Below are 17,051 nucleotides of genomic sequence, written 5' to 3'. Positions count from 1 at the left end.
TTTCTGGGAAAGTCTCCAAATGTCCTAACCTTGCTCATTTGCTTCAGTAGTTCTGTTTCTGGATAACACTTCTTGCTAACAGACATCAACCTATGATGTGCTTAATAGCTCACCCTGTTAAAGGCCCAGGGGCACACTGTAACCCCAAACATGCAGTTTAGGTACTGGCTGGCTAATATTACCTTAAAACAGTGTCTGGATAGTCTTTTCCAGTGGCTACCCACAAAATGTGTAGTAAGCTTTGAAATCAAGAAACGGGAGTCTTCTAGTGATATCTAGTTGTGTTTGTTCCTCAGCACTATTTTAGTAATTCAGAGTCCCCTACATATCTACTTTGGGGGAGAGCTTTATTAGCTTATCAATAAGTAGGTTTCATTAGGCCATTGTTTTTCAAATCTTTGCTTCTTTCCCTGTCTTCCTCTCTTAGCACCCTTATGTCCTCCTACCTGCTCTGACTTCTTTCTACGCTCACTTTACATGTGACCTCTTGTCCTCCTCTCTTGACCTTTCTTGTTATCTTTATATGATCTCCTGTTTGAGTTTTAAAAACAATTTGCTGGTTTCTGTAAGTGCCAGCTGGAATTGAAAAAAAAAAAGGATTGCATTAAACTGTACAAGAGCATGGTAAGTACTGCCTTAACTATATTCAGTCTTCTAGATGAATATGGAATGTCTGCATTTATTAGACTGTCTTTATTTTTAAAAGAACATTTTGACACGGCATATTAACTGATTTTGCAATGTTAAATGAACCTGGCATCCCTGGAGTGAGTTCCAGTTTTGTCACAGAATATAATTACTCCTTTTTTTGTACAGTATATTACTAGATTTGATTTGCTAATATTTCCTTGGGCTTCTTGTAGTTTTGCATCAAACTTAGGGTACCACTAATCATAATTTAAAATACTTTATTCTTTCCTTTTCTGTCCTCTTAAAAATATATACTCTTATGTGGATGAATGTTTGTCTGCATGTATGTGCATCATGTGCATACCTATGACCAAGGAGGGCAGAAGATGGCATTGGATCTCCTGTAACTAGAGTTACAGATGATTGTGATCCTGTGGGGGTGCTGAGAACTGAACTTGATGTATGTGGTAGCCATTTTTAGTTGTCAACTTGACTACTTCTGGAATTAAGTAAAAATCCAAGCCTCTGCACACACCTGGGTGTAGTGAGCTTTGGTTTCTTTAGAAACCCAGTTATGTTGTGTGCATTTGTTTTTGTCTTAATCCCAGGTGTTGGATATGGGGCAGCTTCAGATTGTCCACAGCTGCTAAACTATGATTTGCCTCATGCACTAGCAGGGGCATGATTTTTGCCAGATGCAGATAGTTTCCATTTGTAATTCTGGGGCCTCTTGAAAGGGCATAAATGCCAGAGCCCAGGGAGAGCTAGAGGTGAACCAAAGAAGAAAAGGGCAGCTGCTGCTCTCCCTGACGCTGCTGGCTCATCATTTGCTATTGCTGATTTGCTGGACTGCAAGATAACCTGACGATAAAGACTACACTTGCCCCAAGGAACTACTTCAAGGTCTATGCCGCCCCCTTTCCCCTCTTATCTTCTTTCTCTCCTACCTAGTGTTGGGGGTCTGGAAAGAATTAGGTTAGACAAGAGTTAGAAGGGAGGCAGAGTTATAAGAAGCCAAATAAATACTGTAAAAAAATACTCCTACACCTTGGAGGGATTTTCAGCTAATTGGATCATTTCAGGTAGGAAGAGTCACTTAAATCTGGGCCACAGCATCTCAAGGTGTGTTCTTTGCCTGCTGTTTGACCTTACTCACTGGAAAGTGCATTCCTTCACCAGTAACAGCCTACTTCATCAGGATTCTGGTGTATACTAAAGACCAGCTGAGACACTCAGCTTTGTGGACTAAACTACAGGATTCTTGGACTTTCTATTGGGAGACATCCATTGTTGGACTACTCAGACCAAAACCTGTAAGGAACTCTAGTAAACCCCAAATATATTCATTATATCAGTTCTGTTTCTCTAGAGAACCCTAATTCATGCATTAAATATTTAGAACTGCAATATCCTCCTGATGGAGTTTTCCTTTAATGAGTATCTAGTGTCCTTCTCTACCTCTTCTGATTAGTTTTGTTTTGAAGTCTGTTATGTCAGACATTAAAACTGCTATACCAGTTTGCTTCTTGGATCCATTTGCTTGAAATACTTTTTTCCCAGTCTTTTAACCTAAGGTGATGTCTGTCCTTGGTGGTAAAGTATGTTTCCTGGATTCACCAGAAAGATGAACCCTATTTTCTAATCCAATTTGCTATGTTATTAGATAATCAGGACCATTGATATTGAATTATTAATGAGCAGTGCTTATTAATTCCCTTTTAATTTTGTTGTTGTGGAGTGAGGAACAACTCCCATTTTCACTAAGTGCTCTAAGATTACTTATTGCTTGTGTCCTCTTAGTCTCTTCAGGATCAAGTTTTTTTTTTTTTTTTTCCTAGTGCCTTCTATAGAACTGGATTGGTGAACGGAAATTGCTTCAATTTGTTTTATTGTGGAAAATTTTTCTTTCTCTGGAGATTGGCATCAACAGTTTTGCTGGGTATAGTAGTCTGTGCTGGTACCTGTGGTCTCTTGGAGCTTATAGAACATCTGTTCAGTGCCTTCTGGGTTTCAGTATCTCCACTGAAAATTCAGGTGTTATTCTTAATGGGAATATATGAAATAGAAGTTGTTCAGTAGTGTTGAAACAAATTTTTTTTTGTTTTTGAGACAAGGTTTCTCTGTGTAGCCTTGGCTGTCCTGGACTCGCTTTGTAGACCAGGGCTGGTCTCGAACTCACAGCGATCCACCTGCCTCTGCCTCCCGAGTGCTGGGATTACAAGCCTGCGCCATCACGCCCGGCTGAAACAAAATTTTACAATGAATTTTGAGCAAAAATATTCTCCCTGTTATGGATTTTTGTTAAAAAATATTTAGAAGTACTCTTGAAGGTAAAATTGAAGTTAAGTTTATTTTGGCCAGGAAATTTAAATCCTGTATACATAAATACATACATACACATACACATTCAAATACATAGTGGTTTCAGGATGTCAAACCAATAAAATCAGAAATTTTTTTATCCTCCCCTCTTCCTTCACTCATATAATGACTAGCAAGGCAGGCCCAAGTAATCATGAGCTTCTCAGGACTGTTAATGTCACATGTGTTGCATCCTATTATTAGTAACTTAGAAAACCAGAAATCACCCCCAGGATTTCAGAGATTGCAGAGCACTCTGCATAAGTATGTCATTGCAGTAACGTACTTTATAGTAATTGTTCTTGTTCACGACCATAGACAAAATGCAAAAACAATCCCACTAGAATACAGCTATCTCTCTTCAGTGAGGGCAGAGCTGGACGGGGAAGAAGTTATTTTCATTAGTAAGCTAAATATCTGAATGCTAAAATTAAATTCAACAACACCAAGCCTTTCCTGAGCCACACACAGAAGGCCAGTCTGAATACTCCTTAAAACAGTCGGCTTATGAGCTGGCTGCGCTACTTGGCCTCTCTAGCACTGAGGAATTTAGTCCAGCACAGCCAGTCTGTTTATGTCAACATTCATCTAATGTTCACCGTTGTGTTATTGTCCTCTGTTTGGGATTCAGAAGAACGGCGGATACTACTTTTTATGAAAAGGTTTAAGCCTTGAAAACCCTCTGAAAATAAATAGTCCAAATACCAGTTCCATTTCTTCCCCTGCAGGTACAAAAAAAGGGGGAGTTACTCATTGAATGCATACACTTCTTCCCTCCCTCCTTTTCTTTTCTCCAGAAACTTACAACATCCTGAATGCATAGTACAAGCATCAGGTTAGAAGGGCTAGGTTCAAGATTAGTAAGCTAAGTCACTAAATTAACCCAAGGGCTACATATTGCTTTAATTATATTGGAAAAACATTCATCAGAGAAAGTACTGTGAAATGGAAAAGCACCACCATTGTCACATTATAGAAATTTAGTATCTAGAATAGATGACACAAAAGATATTCTGTTACTCATTGTCTATGCTGTGTACACAGGAGGATTTGTAGGATAATGAAAACACTGTACACAGTGTTCTTACATCAGGTCCATTTTAAATACATACACCTGTACTATTGCATGAGACGATGAATAATCATCATAGAAGAGTCAAGCTATGAACAGACAATGAAGGTCTATGTCAATAAACCTGGATGAAAGTTATTTGACTGAATTATGAAGGCAAACATTTCCTTTTCACTTTTTGGAGGCAGTAGAACTAAGACTTGGAAAAAATAAAGGCATACAAAATCTCTTGATTAAGCTACATGAAATCCCTCTGTGATAAAAGTAAATGTATTTACCCGAATAGAGTTCAGATCTACAGTCCTTTCTTCTGGGCTCTCCTTAAATAAAAGAAGGAGGAGGAGGAGGAAGAAGAGGAGGAGGAAGAGGAGGAGGAGGAAGAGGAAGAGAAGAAGAGAGGAAGCACATTAGGTTAGCAAAAGTCATCAGATAATAACCATGGTTCTTCATACTCTGATTCATTTTGCTAAGTTCTATTCCTATCATCACTCTGGGATTCCTTTTAAATAAGCACTTACTATAAACCCCTGTATTTCTGTTTCCCTAAAAACACAAATAGGACTATTTAGCTTGTTTGATTCAACTTTCATAAGTGGAATCTATCAAGAAAATTGTCCATTTCATTTAGATTTTCAAATTCAGATTCTTTGGATTTCCTTGGTGTCTGTTGTTACATCTCACTTTTCATTTCTGATTTTGTTGATTTGTGTACTCTCCGTCTGCCTTTTAGTTAGGTTGGCTAAAGGTTTATCTATCTTGTTGATTTTCTCAAAGAACCAGTTCTTGGTTTCGTTGATTCTTTAAATTGTTCTCTTGGCTTCTAATTTATTGACTTTAGCCCTGAGTTTGATGATTTTCAGCTGTCTACTCCTCTTAGGTATGTCTGCTTTTTTTCCTAGGGCTTCCAGGTGTGCCACTAAGTTGTTTGAATGAGATGTGAGGGCAGTGAGGGCTATAAACTTTCCTCTTAGCACTACTTTCATTGTGTCCCATAAGTTTGGGTATATTGTACCTTCATTTTCATTGAATTTTAGGAAGTCCTAATTTCTTTTGCACCATCCAAGGACAATATTCATATAAAGCATATGGACAACTCATTCTCCATGGTTGGGGATTGGGGAGGGGGAATGGGAATTGCTTCTGACATGAACTCTGGTGCCTGTGACTTGATTACTTCCCCCCTGGAGAGGAGGCTCTGCAGGCACACAGAGGAAGGGGATGCAGGCTATCTCTTGATGAGCTCTGATAGGCTGTGGTCAGATGGTGGGGGAGGAGGAGCCCCCTGTCAGAGGTCTAGGGAAGCAGAATAGGGCATAAGAGGGAGGGAGGGTGGAAAGAGGAAGATATGAGCGAGAGGATAACAATTGGGGTATAATGTGAATAAATTATAATAAATTTTTAAAAATGAAAAAAGCACAAACAGGGGAGCAGTAAAGGATAGTAGATAATTGAGCACCTAAGTTTAGCTAACCTATGACCTTTTCTTTTTATTTTGTACTTAATCATTAGTGATGGAGGGTGTTAAAGAAGCCTTTTCCCCTAAAAAAGGTGGTGTCTCAATTTCACCTTAAAGGACAAAGATACACATTTTCAGTTTTCCATATTGATCAGTCCTCTCTGGATTTTACTGGCATCCCCTGTAATAAAATATGGCTCATCTCTGATTTTATTAATTTATTGTTAGTTAGTTTGGCTAGGGATTTGCCAATCTTGTTGATCAATTCAGAGAATCAGCTTTTTGTCTCACTGAGTCTATATATTGTTCTTTTACCCTCTACTTCATTTATTTCTGCCCTAATCTCCATTATTTCTTGCCACTTACTATGTTTCTAGCAACCAGTACTGCATCATTAGTTTATCTGAAATCACTAGTTTCTTTATTAAAAGTTGCTGTGGGGCAGGTGGGTGTGGTGGTGCACACCTTTAATTCCAGCAGAGGCAGGTGGATCTCTTTGAGTTCAAGGCCAGCCTTGTCTACAAGGCAAGTCCTTGACAGCCAGGACTATAAGAGAAACGCTTTGTTGGGGAAAAGAAAGAAAGAAAGAGAAAGAGAGAGAAATAAAGAGAGAAAGGAAGAAAGAAGAAAGTTGTTGTGGGTTTTTTCCCTGATGACGTTCTTTTCTTTTAAAGAAAAAATTTAAATGAACTTATTTATTCATTTTATATCACAATTATAGGCCCCCCTCCTCCAGGTCCCACCCTCCTTCCCTCTTCCCCCTCCCCTTCACCTATTCCTGAGAAAAGGGGAACCCCACCACCACCCCAGCTTATTAAGTAGCATCAGGACTGAGCTTGTCTTCTTCTCCTGTGGCCTCGCCAGGAGAAGTGATCAAAAAGCAGACAACTGAGTCCATATGAGAGGCAGCCCCTGCTCTAATTGCTAGGGGACCCACATGAATCCTGAGCTGCCCATGGGCTACATCTGTGTAGGGGCCAAGGTCCAGTCTATGTATGGTTCTTGGTTGGTGCTTGAGTCTCTGCAAGATCCTCTGGACCCTGGGTGCATCCTTCCCCGCCACTTTTCCAAAAGACTCCCTACACTTTTCCCGATATTTGGTTTTGAGTCTCTTTGGATCCACTGCTGGGTGTAGCCTCTCAAAGGATAGCTATGTTAGCCTCCTGGGTTTTTGCCTGAATGTATATAATGCCTGGTGCTCACAGAGGCCAGAAAAGGGCATTGGCTCTCCTGGAACTGGAGTTACAAATGGTGGTGAGATACCACATGGCTGCTGGGTCTCTGCAAAATCAGTAAGTGCTCTTAAGCACTGAATCATATTTCCAGCCCTACTATGACTTTTAAGTAAATATTTATCACTATAAGCTTTCTCCTAGAAATGATTAGCTGTATCACAGAGGTTCTGGTAGGTTGTGCTAAAAGTTCATTTGATTTTAGGAATTTTTAAATTTTCTCAATATATTCAGAAATGTATTCTTCAGTCTCCATGTATCAGTGTAGTTTCTCTTACTGTTGGTTTATAGTTTTATTTCAATATGGTAAAAAGGATTACTTGTGTTTTTGGTGTTCATTACAGCTGCTTTGAAAACTGCATTTATACATGCAGAAGAATAAAAAAACTAGATCTGTATCTCTCTCTCACTTCGACAATAAATGCAAAATGAACCAAATCCTCAATGTAAGACCTGAAATTCTGCAACTGCTCAAGAGAAAACACTTCAAGAAATAAGCCTAGGCAAACACTTTCTGGAAAGGATTCCAGTAGTGGAGAAAATAATCCCAAGAACTGGCAGGTAGGATTGCAGAAATTTAAAAAGCATCTGTACAGCAATAGAAAGCATCAGCAGATAATCTACAGAATCACAGATAGTCTCTGCCAGCTAAACTTCAGACAGGGAGCTAGTATGTATAGGACTGCAAAAATTAAACATCACAAAAACAAATTATCCAATCAATCCATAAGGTAACAAACTGACAGACAGTTCTTAAAAGAAGAAATAAACATGGTTAATAAGCACGTCACAAAGGGTCTGATTGACATCCTTAGCTATGAGGAGAATGAAAATTAAAACTGCTTTGATATTCCATCTCAACCAAGTCAGAATGGCCACTAGGAAACCATGAGCTTTGAGATGGCTAAACACTTAAAAGCACTTGCTGCTTCTCTTGTACAGGATTCATCACCCGCCTGGCAGCTTACAACCCTATGCCATTCCAGGTACAGCACTTTTGACCTCTTATGGCTCCTGGAGCAGCAGACATTCCTGTGGTACACATACATACATGTAGGAAAACCCTCCATACACATAAAATAAAATAAACCACAATCAAACTAAAAAGGAGAGGACAACAAATGCTGGAGAGGACCCTTAGTACCTGCTTGTTGGAGAGGAAATGCTTGTAGCCACTATGGAAATCAGTATGTGTATTACTGTATTATTCACTGAAGTCAGGAAATAGAAACACCCTTTATATCCACCCATATATTAATGGATTAAAAATGTGGTACATATATACAACTGAATTCATTCAGCCATAAAGAAAATTCAAATCATGGTATGTACAGGAAAATGGATGGGAATCCACATTAGCATCTTAAGCAAAATAATTCAAACTTAGAAAGTGTGTCTTCTATCCTACATGGATCCTATATTTTGCATATATTTGTGTACATATGTTCATGTGTACATATGTAAAGAACAGAAGAGAACCCCTAGTATGGTTTTTCAAGCACCTTGATTTTGGAGACAGCATCTCTTCAGTGACCTGGGACTTGTCCATTAGAGTAGGCTGGCCCAGACCCCCAGCCTCCAGCGACCCAGCTTACTCTCCAGGACTTGGATTACAAGTACACACCTGGCTTTTTAAAATGTGGCTTCTGAGGATCAAACTCAGGTTCTTCTATTGCCTTGCAAGTACTTACTGACTGAGCCATCTATCTCCCTAACCCCAAAATCCTAGACTTTACTTTCTACATGTTCATATATGTGTGGGGGAAGGTATAAAACTAGAAAAGGGAACATGAGGAAATGGGGGTGTTAAGGAAGGAGGGAAGGAAGGAAAAGAAAGTAATAAAAGAGAATAATGAATACATGTGAATGAAGTAGATGGGAGATATTAGGGGAGGACACAAGAGAAGTTAAAAAGCAGGAGAATTGGAAAGGGAGACGGAAGATCAAGAACAACAACAAAAAAGGTAGGAAAATGCAATAATGAAGCCTAATGGTTTGAATGCTAAGCTAAAAAAAAAAGCACTAAAAAGGAATAAAGAACTCTGATGAAAGTAAGCAGTATTACAGTAGATGCTACGAAACTCTAAATCTTTACTTGGCTTTAATTATCACTGTATTCTCAGACATGATGCTTTTTAATATCACTAACAGGCAATTCTGCATATTAAACTTTTACAATGCAATGCCTTTGCTATCTAGCTTGTCTTTTGCTTTTGAAGTTCTAGGTCCTGTGATGTTAGGCAGGTACTCTGATACAGAGCTACATCTTCTTCACCTCGATGATGCTTTTTCATACTTAGCATTTTTATTTTATAATCCTGAACAAGTTGTTTCAGGTGTAGGTGTATTTTTAACCATACAACATTTTTACAAACCTGTTAGTTGCAAATTGACAAAAGCAGAGAGAGAGAAAGAGAGAGAGAGAGAGCGGCTTAGTGCTGGTAACAAAGCATTTCTTAAAAGATCTAAATGAGAGCCGGGCGTGGTGGCGCATGCCTTTAATCCCAGCACTCGGGAGGCAGAGGCAGGCGGATCGCTGTGAGTTCGAGGCCAGCCTGGTCTACAAAGTGAGTCCAGGATGGCCAAGGCTACACAGAGAAACCCTGTCTCGAAAAACCAAAAAAAAAAAAAAAAAAAAAAAAAAAAAGGATCTAAATGATACTAGTACCAGCATCCCAGTTATGGAAAGGTAAAGATTGCTGACCCTTCGTAGCTACACATTCCACATCTATGGAAAATCAAACCTAGAGTCAAAACTATTTGGGGAAAATAAAAAAACATAAAAATTTCAGCAGTCAAAACCCGAATCTGCTCTGTGTTGAGAGGTATGCTGAATCCATATAAATGGAATGGTACGCTGGCATGCCCTGCTGTAGTTTCCACACGGCACTCTGTTTCAGCGTTGTTCATCGAGCATTTGTGTACTGTTATAAGGCACAATGGTACTGTCTGTTCTGAACATGTACAGAATGTTTTTCTATTATTCTCCAAACAATTTAGTTAACACGTCTTCATGCAGAATTTACTCTCTACTGGATACTTAATAAGCAATTAAGGAATGGCTAGTTAAGCAATTACATTAAAAGTATAACATGGGATCCAAGATGGCAGTGAGCAGTGTGGACCGCGTTTGGAGGCTCCAGTGAACAATTCAGGGAATTGCACAGATTTCTGAGCCAGGAACACCGAGGTCCGAACATCACGGCAGCGGGAGTGCTCCACGGTTCGGAGGGACCAGGGTGCGGAGGACCTGCATGCCCCTGCACACAGGAGGAGCGTGGTTTTTCTCTGATCGGAGCGGCAGCGGCAGAGGCAGCAGCACGAGCGGCACCATCAGCAGCGGCTGAGGTTTGCAGCTCATAGCCTTCGGGTGGAGGCGATTGGTGTGGTGGCTGGTGGGAATTGCTGCGGGAGAGGGGACTCGGGGCAGGATTTGGGTCGCGTGGAGCCTTTGGACCCAGACTGGACTCGGCGGACAGTTCAGCCCCAGAGTCCCGGGTACTGGCCCGGCCCAGCAAGCAATTCTGCCTGAGGCACTAACTCAGCGTGGCCACAGCTCCCCTGCTGTGGCGCAGGCTTTGTTGAGCGCGCAGCTCCACACTAGGCAGCACCTCAGCTCAGTGGCAGCTCCCCTGCGGTGACACAGTCTGGGCGGAGCACTTGATTTCACCACAGGCGCTAACTCAGAGCAGCTGCAGTTCTCCTGCTGTGGCACAGGCTTGGCTGAGCACTCAGTTCCAACCTAGGCGCCACCTCAGCTCAGTGGCAGCTCCCCTGCAGTGACACAGTCTGGGCGGAGCACTTGTTCCACCACTGGCTCTAACTCAGAGCAGCCGCAGTTCTCCTGCTGTGGCGCAGGCTTGGTGACATGCTCAGTTCCATCCTAGGCACCACCTCAGCTCAGCGGCAGCTCCCCTACAGTGACACAGTCTGGGTGGAGCACTTGTTCCACCACTGGCGCTAACTCAGAGCAGCCGCAGTTCTCCTGCTGTGGCGCAGGCTGGACAGAGCTCTCGGTTCCACCAGCTCCAAGACTCTGGTTGGACACAGTGTGCAGTTTGAATCCAGAATTCCTGGCTGAGATTGGTGGTCAGTTCGGGCCCTGAGTCAATAACTGACCACAGCACGCACTTTGGGCCAAAAGGCCCTAGCGGAGCTTAGTGCGTAGTCCCAGCCCAAAAATTCTGGCTGGACCCTGTGTGCATTTTGGGCCCAAAATCCCTAGCTGAGCTTGGCAGACGGTTCAGGCCCTGAGAATCTAGCTGAGTTCAGCCCGTGGTTCGGTCCCAGTGCTCCTGGCTGGACTTGGCAGGGAACACAGAAGGCTGTGGATACCTTGGCCTGACCCAACGCTCATTCAGAGACCCAGAACAATTGCAGGATCCACAGCAGAAGGGGGCTGAGGATCACTGGCTGTGAGAAACTAGAACAACAGGGCTAACCTCCTAACATCCACACCAGTGAAGCTTTGAGCTCGCAGCCTAGGGAAATCGTGAGAAAACAAGTGAATCTATCGTCAGACACCCTCCATTCAACTCTGGAGGCTACCCAACAAAAACAAAGACGGCAAGATGTCTAAAGGACAACGAAAAAGCATACGCAAAAAACCCCAAAACAACATGGCGTCTCCAGTTTCCAGCTATCCCAAAGAAAACAACCCAGAGAACTCAAATACAACGGAAATACAAGAAAATGACCTCAAATCCTTAGTAATGAGGATGATAATGGAGGAAACAAATAAAATTCGTAATCAAATGCAGGAAGAGGCAGACAAACAGGTGAGAGACATAAAAGAAGCACATAGAGTGGAACTGGAAAAATTGCAGGATAATGCAAACAACCAGATGAAAGAAATAAATAAAACGGTTCAAGCTCTGAAGACCTATAAAGAGGCAATGGAAGAAACTCAGGAATATACAAAAAATCAGATGAAAGAAATCAAAAAATCAGTTCAAGATCTGAAAATGAAAATGGATTCAATGATAAACACACAGACAGAAGAAAAACGAGAACGGGAGACCTCAGAGAAGAAGGCGAGCAACACAGAGGTGAGCTTTTCTAACAGAATCCAAGAGATGGAAGAACAAATCTCAGGGCTAGAAGATACAATCACAGATATTGAATCAACCATTAAAGAAAATGCCAAATCTGGAACACTCCTGACACAAAACATCCAAGAAATTAAGGACACCATGAAAAGAAGAAATCTGCGGATAATAGGCATTGAGGAAAGAGAAGACATCAGACTCCAGGGCCCAGAAACTATTCTCAACAAAATCATAGAAGAAAATTTCCCCAACCTAAAGAAAGAGATGCCTATAAACATACAAGAGGCCTACAGAACACCAAATAGAATTGACCAGAAAAGAAAAACTGCCCGCCACATAATAATCAAAACACAAAACATGCAGAACAAAGAAAAAATATTAAAAGCTGCAAGGGAAAAGGGCCAAATAACATTTAATGGTAAACCTATCAGAATTACACCCGACTTCTCAGCAGAGACCATAAAAGCCAGAAGGGCCTGGACAGAGATCCTGCAAACCCTAAGAGACCACAGATGCCAGGCCAGACTACTTTACCCAGCAAAATTATCAATAACCGTTGATGGAGAAAACAAAATATTCCATGACAAAAACAAATTCAAACAGTACCTATCCACAAACCCAGCTTTACAGAAGGTACTAGAAGGAAAACTCCATCCCAAAGGGTCAAGCTACAACCAAAACTACCCAGGAAATAGATAACTATCCCATGGCAAAAACACAACTACACAAACGCTCGACTGGAAACAACATCAAAATTAAGACTCTTAACAGTCACTGGTCATTAATATCTCTCAACATCAATGGCCTCAATTCCCCAAGAAAAAGACACAGACTAACTGAATGGGTACATAAACAAGATCCAACATTCTTCTGCATTCAAGAAACACATCTCACCCATAATGAAAGGCATTACCTCAGGGTAAAATGTTGGAAAAAAATATTCCAAGCAAATGGTCACAAGAAGCAAGCAGGCATAGCCATTTTAGTATCGAACAAAATAGACTTTCAACCAAAATTAATCAGAAGGGATGAGGAAGGACACTTCATACTCATCAAAGGTAAAGTCAACCAAGATGACATCACAATTCTGAACATCTATGCTCCCAATAAAAGGGCACCCACATTTGTAAAAGATCTCCTAAAAAAGCTTAAACCACACATCGATCCCCACACAATAATAGTGGGAGACTTCAACACCCCACTCTCACTGAAGGATAAGTCACTGAAACAGAAACTAAGCCGAGAAATAACATCATTAACCAATGCCATGGGTCAAATGGATCTAACAGATATCTATAGAACCTTTCACCCAAACAAGAAAGAATACACCTTCTTCTCTGCACCCCATGGAACCTTCTCCAAAATTGATCACATCGTAGGTCACAAAGCAAGCCTCAATAGATACAAGAGGATTGAAATAATACCTTGTATCCTATCAGATCACCATGCTCTTAGGCTGCAATTCAACAACAACAGAAATAACAAAAAGCCTACATGTACGTGGAAACTAAACAACTCTCTGCTAAATGACACCTGGGTCAGGGAAGAAATAAAGAAAGAAATCAAGGAGTTTCTGAAATTCAATGAAAATGAAGAAACAACATACCCAAATTTGTGGGATACATTGAAAGCAGTGCTAAGAGGAAAATTCATAGCACTAAGTGCCTTTAAAAAGAAATTGGAAACATCGCACATAAGCATCTTAACAACACAACTGGAAGCCCTAGAAAAAAAAGAAGCAGAAACACCCAAGAGGAGTAGACGCCTGGAAATTATCAAACTCAGGGCTGAAATTAACAAATTAGAAACTAAGAAAACAGTCCAAAGAATCAACAAAACCAAAAGCTGGTTCTTTGAGAAAATCAACAAGATAGACAGACCATTAGCCAAACTAACTAAAAGGCAGAGAGACAGTATTGAAATCAACAAAATCAGAAATGAAAAGGGAGACATAACAACAGACACTGAAGAAATTCAAAGAATCATAAGATCCTACTTTGAAGGCATATACGCCACAAAATTTGAAAATCTAAGGGAAATGGATGATTTTCTTGAACAATTTCACTTGCCAAAGTTGAATGAAGAACAGATGAACAAGCTAAATAGTCCCATTTCCCCTACAGAAATAGAAGCAATCATCGATGCTCTCCCAACCAAAAAAAGCCCAGGGCCAGATGGTTTCAGTGCAGAATTCTACCAGTCCTTCAAGGGTGAGCTAATACCGATACTCTTCAAGCTACTCCAAAAGATAGAAATGGATGGAAAATTACCAAATTCATTCTATGAGGCCATAGTCTCATTGATACCTAAACCTAACAAAGACTCAACAAAGAAAGAGAATTTCAGACCAATTTCTCTTATGAACATAGATGCAAAAATACTAAATAAAATACTTGCAAAACGAATACAGGAGCACATCAAAGATATCATTCATCATGACCAAGTAGGCTTCATTCCAGGCATGCAGGGATGGTTTAATATACGGAAATCCATCAATGTAATCCACCATATAAACAAACTGAAAATAAAAAACCACATGATCATCTCCTTGGATGCAGAGAAAGCATTTGATAAAATTCAACACCCATTCACGTTTAAGGTTTTAGAGAGATCGGGGATACAAGGCACTTTCCTCAACATAATAAAGGCTATATACAGCAAGCCAATAGCCAAAATCAAAGTAAATGGTGAGATACTCAAGGAAATTCCTCTAAAATCGGGAACAAGGCAAGGCTGCCCACTCTCTCCATATCTCTTCAATATAGTACTCGAAGTTCTAGCCAGAGCAATAAGACAACAAAAGAAGATCAAGGGTATCCAAATGGGAAATGAGGAAGTCAAATTATCCCTATTTGCAGATGATATGATAGTGTACATAAGTGACCCTCAAAACTCCACCAGAGAACTCCTAAACCTGATAAACACCTTCAGCAAATTGGCTGGATACAAAATTAACTCAAAAAAGTCTGTAGCCTTCCTATACACAAATGACAAGCTTGCAGAGGAAGAAATTAGGAAAACCACACCCTTCACATTAGCCACAAGCAATATAAAATATCTAGGAGTTACCCTAACTAAGCAAGTGAAGGACTTGTATGAAAAAAAATTTCAAAACTCTGAAGAAAGAGATTGAAGATGACCTGAGAAGATGGCATGATCTTCCTTGCTCATGGATCGGGAGAATTAACATAGTAAAAATGGCCATCCTACCAAAAGCAATCTACAGATTCAATGCAATCCCTATCAAAATAACTACACAATTTTTTAAAGACATTGAAAGTTCAATTCTGAACTTCATATGGAAAAACAAAAAACCCACAATAGCTAAAACAATCTTGTACAATAAAAGGTGCTCCGGAGGAATCTCCATACCTGATCTCAAACTGTACTATAAAGCAATAGTAATTAAAACAGCATGGTACTGGCACAGCAACAGGCTGGTTGATCAGTGGAATCGATTCAAAGACCCAGATATCAATCCACACACATATGGTCACTTGATTTTTGACAAAGAAGCCAAATCCATTCAATGGAAAAAGATAGCATCTTCAACAAATGGTGCTGGTCTAATTGGAGGTCTATGTGTAAAAAAATGAAACTGGACCCATATTTGTCACCTTGCACAAAACTCAGATCCAAGTGGATTAAAGACCTCAACATAAAACCAGACACACTAAGCCACTTAGAGGAAAAAGTGGGAAAGAGCCTGGAACATATTGGCACAGGAGACAACTTTCCTGAACAGAACACCAACGGCCCAGGCCTTAATGTCAACCATTAATAAATGGGACCTCATGAGGCTGAGAAGCTTCTGTAAGGCAGGAGACACTGTCAAGAGAACAAAGTGACAGCCTACAGACTGGGAAAAGATCTTCACCAACCCTACATATGACAAAGGTCTAATATCCAAAATACATAAAGAACTCAAGAAATTAAACACCACCAAACCAAATAACCCAATTGAGAAATTGGGCTTGGAACTAAACAGAGAATTCTCAACAGAGGAGTATCAAATGGCTGAGAAAAACTTAAAGAAATGCTCAACCTCCTTAGTCATCAGGGAAATGCAAATCAAAACAACTCTGAGATTCCATCTTACACCCATCAGAATGGCTAAGATCAAAAACTCAAGCGACACCACATGCTGGCGAGGATGTGGGGAGAGAGGAACACTCCTTCATTGCTGGTGGGAATGCAAACTAGTACAGCCACTTTGGAAATCTATCTGGTGCTATCTCAGAAAAATGGGAATAGGGCTTCCTCAAGACCCAGCTATTCCACTCCTTGGAATATACCCAGAAGATGCTCCAGCACACAACAAGAAAATTTGCTCAACCATGTTCATAGCAGCCTTATTCATAATAGCCAGAACATGGAAACAGCCTAAGTGTCCCTCAGTAGAAGAGTGGATAAAGAAACTGTGGTACATATACACTATGGAATACTACTCAGCTATTAAAAACAAGGAATTCCCGAAATTTGTGGATAGATGGATTGAGCTAGAAATGATCATAATGAGTGAGTTAACCCAGAAGCAGAAAGAATCAAATGGTATATAATCACTTATATCTGCATACTAGCCCAAGGGGCATGTCCCACGAAAGCCTTCACTTACCAGGAAACTGGGACAGAGGGGAAGGCATCCTATTGGGACTCTAAATGAGAGACGCATGGGAGAATAGCAAAATAAAAGGATACAGAAGGTCCTAGAAATCTACGAGTAGAACAATATGATAGGCAGATTTGGGCCCAGGGGTCCCGCTCAAACTAAGGCACCAGCCAAGGACAATACAGGAGGTAAACTTTAAACCCCTTCCCAGATCTAGCCAATGGTCAGAATATTCTCCACAGTTGAGTGGAGAGTGTGATACGACTTTCTCACGTACTCTGGTGCCTCACACTTGACCATGTCCCCTGGAGGGGGAGACCTGGGGGCACTCAGAGGAAGGACAGCAAGTAGCCAAGAAGAGACTTGATACCCTATGAGAATATATAGGGGGACGTAATCCCCCTCAGGAACAGTCATAGGGGAGGGGAATAATGGGAAAATGGGGGGGGAGGAATGGGAGGATACAAGGGATGGGATAAACATTGAGATGTAACAAGAATAAATTAATAAAAATGCAAAAAAAAAGTATAACATATATGTACACTGTACTGCACAGGCAATTAAAAGACGACTTAAAGACAGTTTCCAACTCAATGATGGTTCAACTTACGATATTTCAACTTGATCATGAACTCAGTGGGGA

At 40.7% G+C, this 17,051-nt stretch overlaps 1 protein-coding gene across 1 annotated transcript in view; it reads right to left on the bottom strand.

Annotated features, from left to right (window-relative positions):
* Positions 1 to 3,392: 3,392 nt before the first annotated feature.
* Positions 3,393 to 17,051, bottom strand: part of Cenpi (centromere protein I) — a 56,650-nt gene continuing 42,991 nt past the window's right edge. Inside the window, exons 19-20 of the mRNA XM_051142496.1 lie at positions 4,342 to 4,383; positions 3,393 to 3,713 (exon numbers count right to left, since the gene is read on the bottom strand). Coding sequence (XP_050998453.1) covers positions 3,576 to 3,713; positions 4,342 to 4,383 — 180 coding nt within the window. The 3' untranslated portion in view covers positions 3,393 to 3,575. The remainder of the gene's footprint in view (positions 3,714 to 4,341; positions 4,384 to 17,051) is intronic.

The sequence above is a fragment of the Acomys russatus genome, chromosome X (genome assembly GCF_903995435.1).
Source record: "Acomys russatus chromosome X, mAcoRus1.1, whole genome shotgun sequence".
NCBI classification, from domain to species: domain Eukaryota; kingdom Metazoa; phylum Chordata; class Mammalia; order Rodentia; family Muridae; genus Acomys; species Acomys russatus.
This window is presented reverse-complemented; position numbering and strand designations above follow the sequence as displayed.